Source organism: Scyliorhinus torazame, chromosome 10 (genome assembly GCF_047496885.1).
Source record: "Scyliorhinus torazame isolate Kashiwa2021f chromosome 10, sScyTor2.1, whole genome shotgun sequence".
NCBI lineage: Eukaryota > Metazoa > Chordata > Chondrichthyes > Carcharhiniformes > Scyliorhinidae > Scyliorhinus > Scyliorhinus torazame.
This window is the reverse complement of record NC_092716.1, coordinates 115,679,941-115,692,354: the sequence shown is the minus strand read 5'-3', so window position 1 is coordinate 115,692,354 and position 12,414 is coordinate 115,679,941. Positions and strand designations below refer to the sequence as shown.

Genomic DNA, 12,414 nt, shown 5'->3' with positions numbered 1-12,414 from the left:
ACAGGGTGGTGAGTGATTGGAGGGGAACCTTCAGGTGGTGGGGTTCTCAGGTATCTGCTGCTCTTATCCTTCTACATGGTAGTAGTCGTGGGTTTGGAAGGTGCTGTCGAAGGATCCTTGGTGACTAACTGCAATACACCTTGTAGACGGTACACACGGCTGCCACTGTTCGTCGGTGGTGGAGGGTTTGAATGTTTGTGGAAGGAGGCACCATTAAGCGAGCTGCTTTGTCCTGGAAGGTGTTGCGCTTCTTGAGTCTTGTTGGAGCTGCACTCATCCAGGCAAGTGCAGAGTATTCCATTACACGCCTGACTTGTGCCTTGTAGGTGGTGGACAGGCTCTGGGCGATCAAGAGGTGAGTTACCCGCTGTAGGATTTCTAGCCTTTGACATGTCCTGGTTGCCAAAGTATTAATATGGCTAGCCCAGTTCAGTTTCTGATCAACAGTATCCCCAAGGATATTGATTGTGGGGGTTCTGCGACGATAATGTCATTGAATGTCAAGGAGTGATGGTTAGATCCTCTCTTATAGGAGATGGTCATGCCTGGCACTTGTGTGGCGCGAATGTTAATTGTCACTTGTCAGCCCAAGCCTGGATATTGTCTACGTCTTGCTGCATTTGGACATGGACTGCTTCATTATCTGAGGAGTCGTGAATGATGCTGAACATTGTGCCGTCATACCCAAACATCCCATTTCTGATCTTATGATGGAAGGAAGGTCACTGATGAAGCAGCTGAAGATGGTTGGGCTTAGGACACTAGCCTGAGGAACTGCTGCAATGATTTCCTGGAGCTGAGATGATTGACCTCCAACCGCCACAACCATTTTCCTTTGTGCCACGTACAACTCCAACCAGCGGAGAGTTTCCCCCCTGATTCCTATTGACTCCAGTTTAGCTAGGGTTCCTTGTTGCTCCAGATGGAGTTTAACCCTGATAAGTGCGAGGTGATTCATTTTGGTAGAAAAAATTTGAATGCGGATTATAGGGTCAACGGCAGGGTTCTGAGGAATGTGGAGGAACAAAGAGATCTTGGGGTTCATATCCACAGATCTCTGAAGGTTGCCACTCAAGTGGATAGAGCCGTGAAGAAGGCCTATAGTGTGTTAGCATTTATTAACAGGGGGCTTGAGTTTAAGAGCCGCGGGGTTATGCTGCAACTGTACATGACCCTGGTGAGACCACATTTGGAGTATTGTGTGCAGTTCTGGTCACCTCACTGTAGGAAGGATGTGGAAGCATTGGAAAGGGTGCAAAGGAGATTTAGCAGGATGCTGCCTGGTTTGCAGGATAGGTCTTATGAGGAAAGGTTGAGGGAGCTAGGGCTTTTTTCTTTGGAGCGGGAGGATGAGAGGTGACTTAATAGAGGTTTATAAGATGATGAGGGGATAGATAGAGTGGACGTTCAGAGACTATTTCCTCGGGTGTATGTAGCTGTTACAAGGAGGCATAACTATAAGGTTCAGGGTGGGAGATATCGGAGGGATGTCCGAGGTAGGTTCTTTACTCAGAGAGTGGTTAGGGTATGGAATGGACTTCCTGCTGTGATAGTGGAGTTGGACACTTTCGGAACTTTCAAGCAGTTATTGGATAGGCACATGGAGCACACCAGAATGACAGGGAGTGGGAAAGCTTGATCTTGGTTTTGGACAATGCTCGGCACAACATCGAGGGCCAAAGGGCATGTTCTGTGCTGTACCGTTCTATGTTCTATGATGCCATATCCGGTCAAATGTTGACTTGATGTCAAGGGCAGTCACTCGCACCTCACCTCCGGCATTCAGCTCTTTTGTCAATGTTTGAACCAAGGCTGGAATTATAATGTTCTTTGATGATGCCGATGTTGAATCTTGATGTGGTAGTGTTAACAAAGAACATTAAACTTTGTTTTACAACTAAACTATTTATTACTAACACTACTTTAAAGGATTACTATAATGTCTAAGATTAATACAGTTGGAAAAAATGGTCAAACATTAACTTATACTAAGCTACTACAGAGCTACTCTAATATGTGACTGCTGTGAACTCCTGACTAACACCTTGTCTTGGAACACATGATGCGTCCGGGTCACATGCCTGCATACTTGCACCGCCTGCTGGTCGGATGCTAGAACTACAACAGTAAAATATATAACCAATGATACACATACAGATGATGATGATCTACTCATATTATATACAGATGATAGTCTACCTATCATCACATGCTCCTGTATTTCAAAATGATTTTGAATCATAATCATGTACATTCAAACTATACACACATGCAAACGTGACTTTTCATTAGTTAAATCAATCAGGCGTCCAGCTGATTCTGCTGCTGTACTGCCTTTGCTGCCTGAAGTGGTATTTTTGTGTCTTTGTTGTATTGAAACGTGTGTTGACTTCTTGTTTTCTTTGCTCTGTTTTTGAAGAACCATTGACCTCGTGCTTCTTGAAAGATCTGTTGACTTCTTGCTCTTGAAAGATCTGTTGGCTTCTTGCTCTTGAAAGATCTGTTGCTGAAGCATGAAGAACTCTTGTTCTTTTCTGTTTCCTCTCTCAAGACAGGCTTGGTATCTATATGCACCTCGATCTATATTTTTCTTGAGCATGAACTGGTCTAGTTGTGAGTCCTGACTTGCTGAGGTTTCATGGAGTTTGATTAGGTTTGCCTGCAACCTCTGTACATCCTCAACTAATTGTATTATCTCACGTTCTTTTGCTGCCAGTTCAACTTCCTGACTTGTTTGCGTTAACATTTCGATAGCTTGTTCCACATGAGGAATGTCTGGGTCTGGGTGGCCAGTTGCAAGGATTTGTTAGCTGAGGAAAGTTGCTCACGTAAGGTCTCACTTTGAACCATCTCTGCCCTCTGATTGTCTCTTTCCAGATCTGTCCGGATAACTTCAACTTCATCCACTTTGGCTCTTGATTCTGCATCATACTTTGCTTTTAAATCACATAGCTCAGTCTGAGTTGATTGCAGGGCTGTCTGTAACACTTGAACCTTGTGATCAGCCTCCTCATATTTGGAGGCCAAAAATGAGAGTCTTCTGCAACTTACTTTCCTTTTCCGTGAAGTCATTCGTAATTTCTGCTCTTTCCCAAGAGCACTGTTTTCTGCTTTGCTGCTCAAGGTCTGCTCATCCTTCTTGATTATTTCTTTAAGTGCTTTTATTGTTACTTCCTGATTCTTGACTTCTGCATACTCATAGTTGTATTCCTCAAGTGTGTCCTGTAGTTCCTGATTCTCAGTTTGTAATGTTCTTTGATTATGCTGATGTTGAATCTTGATGTGGTAGTGTTAACAAAGAACATTGACTTTGTTTTACAATTAAAAAAATTATTACGAACACTACGCTAAAGGATTACTATAGTGTCTAAGATTAATACAGTTGGAAATAATGGTCTAACACTAACTTACACTAAGATACTACAGAGCTACTCTAATATGCGACTGCTATGAACATCTTACGAACACCTTGTCCTGGAACACCATAAGACCATAAGACATAGGAGTAGAATTAGGCCATTCAGCCCATCGCACCTGCTCCACCATTCAATCACGGCTGATACTTTTCTCATCCCCATTCTCCTGCCTTCCCCCCATAACCTCTGATCCCCTCATTGATCTTAAAGACACTCAGTGATTTGGCCTCCACATCCTTCTGTGGCAAAGAGTTCCACAGATTCACTACCCTCTGGCTGAAGAAATTCCTCCTCATCTCTGTTTTAAAGGATCGTCCCTTAAGTCTGAGATTGTGTCCTCTGCTTCTAGTTTTTCCTATAAGTGGAAACACCCTCTCCACGTCCACTCTATCCAGGCCACGCAGTATCCTGTAAGTTTCAATAAGATCCTCCCTCAACCTTCTAAACTCCAACGAGTACAGACACAAAGTCCTCAACTGTTCCTCATACGACAAGCTCTCCATTCCAGGGATCATTCTTATGAACCTTCTTTGGACACTTTCCAAGGCCTTTCGGGGCCCCAAACTGCTCACAATACTCCAAATGGGGTCTGACCAGAGTCTTATGTAGCCTCAGAAGTACATCCCTGGTCTTGTATTCTAGCCCTCCTAAGCATTTTCCCATTTAGAAAATAGTCTATGCCTCCTGTTATGGGCCAGGGTTTAGAGAACACTGAACTGTATCATGGAGTTCACCTGACCCACGACTTTTAATAGATTGTGGTTTGGGGGAGCACAGGGGCCTACTTTACAGGTGTGATGCAACAGAGATCTAACGTACTTTTCAAACAAAACCATGTTTATTTATGAATCCAGTTAACACTTTATAAACCCAAAGTAAACATCTTAACAACTATCAACACCAATAATCCCCACAGATACAATATTCTATAAGTAACCCTTCATAACTTTCCTAACAACATCCATATGTTAACCCTTTTTAAAATAAAGACAGCAGGTTTAAATGCTCTACAGAAACTGGGATTACTTTGAAATCCTCAATGATCTGGAGACAGTCTTTAGATTGCAGAGAGATCAATATACAGCTGCTTGCTTTGACTGCAGCTATCCAGCTCTGAAAACAAAACTAAAACACACTGCAGCTGTCCGCTCAAAAACGAAAGTGAAAGACAGCCAGCCCAGCTCCACCCACACTCTGACATCACTGCAGCTATTTGATAAACACCCATTTATTAAAGGTACATCCACTACAGCTATTTGATAAACACCCATTTCTTAAATGTGCATCCACTACAGATATTTGATAAACACCCAGTTCTTAAAGGTACTCTCACATGCCACTCCATTTCTCCTTCTAAAGTGCATAATTTCACGCTTTTCCACATTGTATTCCATCTGCTACTTCTTTGCCCACTCTCCAAGCCTGTCCAACTCCTTCTTCAGCCCGCCTGCTTCCTCAATACTACCTGTCCCTCTGCAGATCTTTGTATCATCTGCAAACTTAGCAACAGTGCCTTCAGTTCCTCCTCCAGATCGTTAATGCATATTATGAAAAGCTGTGGTCCCAGCACCGACCCCTGAGGTGCGCCACTAGTCACCAGCTGCCATCCTGAAAAATACCCCTTTATCCCCACTCGCAGCCTTCTGCCGGTCAGCCAATCCTCTATCCATGCCAGGATCTTCCCCTTAACACCATGGGCTCTTAACTTATTTAACAGTCTCCTATGCGGCACCTTGTCAAAAGCCTTCTGAAAATCTAAATAGATCACGTCCACTGGTTCTCCTTTGTCTCACTTTCTTGTTACTTCCTCGAAGAACTCTAACAGATTTGTCAGACATGACCTCCCCTTGACGAAGTCGTGCTGACTCAGTCCTATTTTATCATGCACTTCCAAGTATACATGGTGCGTCCGGGTCACGTGTCTGCACAGTCGCACCGCATGCTGGTCGGATGCTAGAACTACAACAGTAAAACATATAACTTTTGATACACAAACAGATGATGATTTACTCATATTATATACAGATGATAGTCTACCTATCATCACAGTACTGAGGTCAGGAGCTAAGTGACCCTGGCAGAACCAAACTGAGCATCTGTGAGCAGGTTATTGCTGAATAAGTGCCGCTTGATAGCACAAATGGTGCAAGTATGTTTGTCTATAGCCCACAAGGAAACCGTGAGCTTTTTCTAACCCAAGCTTCAACCCCTGACTATGATATCTACTGATCACACCTCGTTTGGCTGAATAGCCCACCACTTGCTTGTGTCCACAGTGGAGACCTCCTGTCACTTGCCCCACATTGAATATGAAATGAGACCTGGGAATTAAAACCTCTTTGTACTTCACATGCTGCCACCATGGGGGCTTCACAACCTCCAGCCCAGGCCCCCACATGGTGCACCATCTGCATCGAATGTTAGGGTTCAATTTTTGGTGGTGCATCCTTTCTTAGATAATTATTTTGTTTTGAATAAAGAGTCTACTGCATTTAAATAACACATTTCACTGCTCTTTCCCTCCTCCCACCTCACCTCCAATCGAATATACTTTCTGAGGTTGACTTGTCGCATGGCTCTGAAGTTCATATGCACACAAAATTCAGATTTCGCATCAATGACACCCTGATCCTGAGACAGAGAGAAATCATCACCCAGGCTCTCCAGCCCAGTGATTCTCCAAGCCACTGGTAGGAGGCAGTTATTCCGCATGGTGAGGCTCTTGATGTCCTTCCTGAAAGAATAAAAGATAGTAAATTCATACTGAGCCTTTCGTGAACCTCAGGACATTCTGAAGTAATTTCCAGCTGACAAAATACATTTTTGAAGAGCAGTTACTGTTGTAATGTGTCCACCAATTTGTGCATAGCAATCTCCCATAAACAGCAATGCAATAATCTGAATGATGGTAGTTTTAGGGGAGTGCACCAAGACTTGGGTGTGTTGGTGGACCAGTCGCTGAAGATTGGCAGGCCGATACAGCGGGCAGTGAGGAAAGCTATGGTATGCTAGCCTTCATAGGATTTGAAGTTAGGAGTAGGGACATCTTGCTGCAGTTATACACACCTTGAGTACTGTGTGCAGTTTTGGTCCCCTAGTTTGAGGAAGGACATTCTTACTATTGAGGGTGTCCAGCGAACGTTCACCAGACAAATTCCCGGGATGGCAGGACTGATATATGAAGAAAGACTGGATCAACTGGGCTTTTACTCACTGGAGTTTAGAAGAATGAGAGGGGATCTCAAAGAAACATTTAAAATCACGATGGGATGGGACAGGCTAGATGTGGGAAGAATGTTCTCGGTGTTGGGGACGTCCAGAACTAGGGGCCACAGCCTAAGAATAAGGGATAAGCCATTTAGGACTGAGATGAGGAAGAACTTCTTCTCTCAGAGAGTTGTGAACTTGTAGAATTTTCTACCACAGAAAATTGCTGGGGATAGTTTGTTGGATAAATTCAAGAGGGAGGTGGGCATGGCACGTTCGGCTAAAGGGATCATGGGATATTATTATCAGCCAGGGTTTAGAAAACTCCAAAGTATATCATGGAGTTCACCTGACCTACAACTGTTTATAGATTTTGGTTATGAGAAGCACAAGGGTCTACCTTTCAGGTGTTATTCAACAGAGGCCTTAAGCACTTTTAATCAAAACAAAGTTTATTCTACAAATTCTGTTAACATTTTTATAAACACAAACAGTAAGCATTTTTATCAACAACAAACATAAATACCCCACACGGCTACTGCACTCTATATATAATCCATAATAACGTCCCTTAATTGTTTCAATCAAGTAATAACATCCAGAAACCAGAAACCATTTAACCAAAACAGTAGGTTTGAATTCCTTCCAGAAAACAGTTATTGCTTTGAAATTATCAAGTGATCTGGAGACACCTTTTAAAATGCTGAGAGAGAGTCAAGACAGACTTCTCTGACTCCGCTTCCAAAAGTAAAAACAAAAGCAAAACTCAGAGCCACGGCCAGCTCCCAGCTCAAAAACGAAACTAAAAACCCAGAGCCACAGCACAGCTCCACCCACACAATGACATCACAATGACCATTTGATAATACAACAACATTCAGTGTGGAGAAAAAGCAGGAGTGGGATACTGAATTTGTATTATCAACCATGATCATATTGAATGGTGTTGCAAGCTCGAAGGGCCGAATGGCCTACTCCTGCACCTATTTTCTATGTTTCTATAATGATCAGATAATTTGCTTTATATTTTGGTTAAATATTGACCAGGATGCCAGGGAGAATGGCCTTGCTCTCTTTCCAAATGGTTCCCTGGGATCTTTCTCATCCACCTAAGAGGGAAAATATAATTGAACATCTCATCTGAAAGCCTGATTGACGGCAGAACAGCAACCTTTCATCACGCTCTTAAATATCCAACTAGATTATGTATTTATGTCAATGAAATGAAGCTTGAATCCACAACCTCCTGATTCAAAGAACAAAGAACAACATTGCACAGGAACAAGCCCTTTGGCCCTCCAAGCCTGTATCGGTCATAGAACATAGAACATAGAACAATACAGCGCAGTACAGGCCCTTCGGCCCACGATGTTGCACCGAAACAAAAGCCATCTAACCTACACTATGCCATTATCATCCATATGTTTATCCAATAAACTTTTAAATGCCCTCAATGTTGGCGAGTTCACTACTGTAGCAGGTAGGGCATTCCACGGCCTCACTACTCTTTGCGTAAAGAACCTGCCTCTGACCTCTGTCCTATATCTATTACCCCTCAGTTTAAAGTTATGTCCCCTCGTGCCAGCCATATCCATCCGCGGGAGAAGGCTCTCACTGTCCACCCTATCCAACCCCCTGATCATTTTGTATGCCTCTATTAAGTCTCCTCTTAACCTTCTTCTCTCCAACGAAAACAACCTCAAGTCCGTCAGCCTTTCCTCATAAGATTTTCCCTCCATACCAGGCAACATCCTGGTAAATCTCCTCTGCACCCGCTCCAAAGCCTCCACGTCCTTCCTATAATGCGGTGACCAGAACTGTACGCAATACTCCAAATGCGGCCGGACCAGAGTTCTGTACAGCTGCAACATGACCTCCCGACTCCGGAACTCAATCCCTCTACCAATAAAGGCCAACACTCCATAGGCCTTCTTCACAACCCTATCAACCTGGGTGGCAACTTTCAGGGATCTATGTACATGGACACCTAGATCCCTCTGCTCAGCCACACTTTCAAGAACTTTACCATTAGCCAAATATTCCGCATTCCTGTTATTCCTTCCAAAGTGAATCACCTCACACTTCTCTACATTAAACTCCATTTGCCACCTCTCAGCCCAGCTCTGCAGCTTATCTATATCCCTCTGTAACCTGCTACATCCTTCCACACTATCGACAACACCACCGACTTTAGTATCATCTGCAAATTTACTCACCCACCCTTCTGTGCCTTCCTCTAGGTCATTGATAAAAATGACAAACAGCAACGGCCCCAGAACAGATCCTTGTGGTACTCCACTTGTGACTGTACTCCATTCTGAACATTTCCCATCAACCACCACTCTCTGTCTTCTTTCAGCTAGCCAATTTCTGATCCACATCTCTAAATCACCCTTAATCCCCAGCCTCCGTATTTTTTGCAATAGCCTACCGTGGGGAACCTTATCAAATGCTTTGCTGAAATCCATATACACCACATCAACTGCTCTACCCTCGTCTACCTGTTCAGTCACCTTCTCAAAGAACTCAATAAGGTTTGTGAGGCATGACCTACCCTTCACAAAGCCATGCTGACTATCCCTGATCATATCATTCCTATCTAGATGATTATAAATCTTGTCCCTTATAATCCCCTCCAAGACTTTACCCACTACAGACGTGAGGCTCACCGGTCTATAGTTGCCGGGGTTGTCTCTGCTCCCCTTTTTGAACAAAGGGACCACATTTGCTGTCCTCCAGTCCTCTGGCACTATTCCTGTAGCCAATGATGACATAAAAATCAAAGCCAAAGGTCCAGCAATCTCTTCCCTGGCCTCCCATAGAATCCTAGGATAAATCCCATCAGGTCCCGGGGACTTATCTATTTTCAGCCTGTCCAGAATTGCCAACACCTCTTCCCTACGTACCTCAATGCCATCTATTCTATTAGCCTGGGGCTCAGCATTCTCCTCCACAACATTATCTTTTTCCTGAGTGAATACTGACGAAAAATATTCATTTAGTATCTCGCCTATCTCTTCAGACTCCACACACAATTTCCCATCCCTGTCCTTGACTGGTCCTACTCTTTCCCTAGTCATTCGCTTATTCCTGACATACCTATAGAAAGCTTTTGGGTTTTCCTTGATCCTTCCTGCCAAATACTTCTCATGTCCCCTCCTTGCTCGTCTTAGCTCTCTCTTTAGATCCTTCCTCGCTACCTTGTAACTATCCATCGCCCCAACCGAAACTTCACACTTCATCTTCACATAGGCCTCCTTCTTCCTCTTAACAAGAGATTCCACTTCCCTGGTACACCACGGTTCCCTCACTCGACGCCTTCCTCCCTGTCTGACCGGTACATACTTATCAAGAACACGCAGTAGCTGATCCTTGAACAAGCCCCACTTATCCAGTGTGCCCAACACTTGCAGCCTACTTCTCCACCTTATCCCCCCCAAGTCACATCTAATGGCATCATAATTGCCCTTCCCCCAGCTATAACTCTTGCCCTGCGGTGTATACTTATCCCTTTCCATCATTAACGTAAACGTCACCGAATTGTGGTCACTGTCCCCAAAGTGCTCTCCTACCTCCAAATCCAACACCTGGCCTGGTTCATTACCCAAAACCAAATCCAACGTGGCCTCGCCTCTTGTTGGCCTGTCAACATATTGTTTCAGGAAACCCTCCTGCACACACTGTACAAAAAACGACCCATCTATTGTACTCGAACTATATCTTTTCCAGTCAATATTTGGAAAGTTAAAGTCTCCCATAATAACCACCCTGTTACTTTCGCTCATATCCAGAATCATCTTCGCCATCCTTTCCTCTACATCCCTAGAACTATTAGGAGGCCTATAAAAAACTCCCAACAGGGTGACCTCTCCTTTCCTGTTTCTAACTTCAGCCAATACTACCTCGGAAGAAGAGTCCCCATCTAGCATCCTCTCCGCCACCGTAATACTGCTCTTGACTAGCAGCGCCACACCTCCCCCTCTTTTGCCTCCTTCTCTGAGCTTACTAAAACACCTAAACCCCGGAACCTGCAACATCCATTCCTGTCCCTGCTCTATCCATGTCTCCGAAATGGCCACAACATCGAAGTCCCAGGTACCAACCCACGCTGCCAGTTCCCCTACCTTGTTTCGTATACTCCTGGCATTGAAGTAGACACACTTCAAACCACCTACCTGAACGCTGGCCCCCTCCTGCGACGTCAAATCTGTGCTCCTGACCTCTATACTCTCATTCTCCCTTACCCTTACCCTATCATTCTCATGATACCAACCTTTGCCAAAAACACTCAGCACTTCCTTGTGCCGTATCCCTCTATACCCATCCGATCCATGTGTTTGTAAAGATGCCTTTTGAATGCCATTAAAATATCTGCTTCCTAAACCTCCCTTGACAATGCATTCCAGGCACTCACCACCCTCTCTGCAAAAACCCTGCCTCACACATCTCCTCTAAACCTTGCCCTACGGACCTTAAACCTATGCCCCTGGTGACTGACCCCACTGGGAAAGAGTGCCTGCACATCCACCCTATCTATACCCCTCATAATCTTGTAGACCTCTAACAGGTCACACCTCAACCTCCATCTTTCTAATGAAAACAGTCCGAGTCTATTCAGCCTCTCCACATAGCTAACACCCTGCAGATGAAGCAACATCCTGGTAAACCTCCTCTGCACTCTGCACCCTCTTCAGTGACAAGAGTGATATTATAGCTGTTGCTATCAGGACAAAATTAAAAAAGGATTACACTTTCAGTGCAAAACTCTGGAGGAGGGATGAAAAAGCAAGTGCCAGATTTTCAGTTGCAGAGCTGAGTATCTCTAGGAGGTGGGAGCTGACTGACTGACGCTAGTGGTGCAAAGTGACCATGGACACCCAGTTGAGGTATAGCGGTCGAGTTGGGGCTAGTTACCCAATTGGATGATGATTGATTGTCAGCCAAACAAACTTTTTTCCCCATTTTCAATATTTTTATATGTGGTAGAGAGAAATATGGAAGGAATTTTTTTTTCAATTAAGCTATTCTGAAATCTTCTGTGCTCAAGAGGCACAATGCCCTGGTGCATTGAGGTTGGTTAGTCATTGGCTATCTGCCCTGAGGTCGAGGTTGAAATGCAGCCCATACCAGTGATGGATTTAGGAGAGAGAACCTGGGAGGAGGCTCAAGTGGAGTATAAGTCCGGTTTGGACTTGTGGATTGAATGGTCTGTTTCTGTGCCATATATCCTACACATTCCGATATTTGGAAAGCCACTAGCTGTAACTTGAAATAGGCTTGGGCAGTCGATGACCTTCCAATCTGAAGTTAATTGAACTTCTCATTCCACAAATTCTGCCCAACACACTGAAGAGTTCCACCTTTTCCAGTTTTTAATCTATGATTTCTGCCAACTGCATTATTCTATATTTGCAGTAGCTATTCATTCAATACTCTATTTTTCTCTCTTGTCTCACAAATAGCTTCCCAATATTTTCAACAGCATTTTTCTGGAGCATTTTAATCAGCCCAATACCATTGGTGTCATAACAAACATAACCATACAAGACAAATAAAAAGCATTTCCTTCCACAGAAACAGTCACAAATCCCATAAAATCACCCACTTAATCCATCAGAGAAGATCTAACCATCTGATCAATGTTGCAATTTTTGTTAAGCTGGACGTTATATTGTACACAATTTAAATAATGCACTGTTTAACAGAGACATTAAGCAGTATAAAATACAACCCTGTTAAAGTAGTGTTCAGAGGTGTTGAGAAAGATGTGTTAAGTCTGTATGATATCACA

At 43.8% G+C, this 12,414-nt stretch overlaps 1 protein-coding gene across 1 annotated transcript in view; it reads right to left on the bottom strand.

The window, feature by feature from the left end:
• hydin (HYDIN axonemal central pair apparatus protein) overlaps positions 1–12,414 on the bottom strand; it is a 1,604,351-nt gene that overhangs the window by 443,659 nt on the left and 1,148,278 nt on the right. Inside the window, exon 54 of the mRNA XM_072518656.1 lies at positions 5,952–6,150. Coding sequence (XP_072374757.1) covers positions 5,952–6,150 — 199 coding nt within the window. The remainder of the gene's footprint in view (positions 1–5,951; positions 6,151–12,414) is intronic.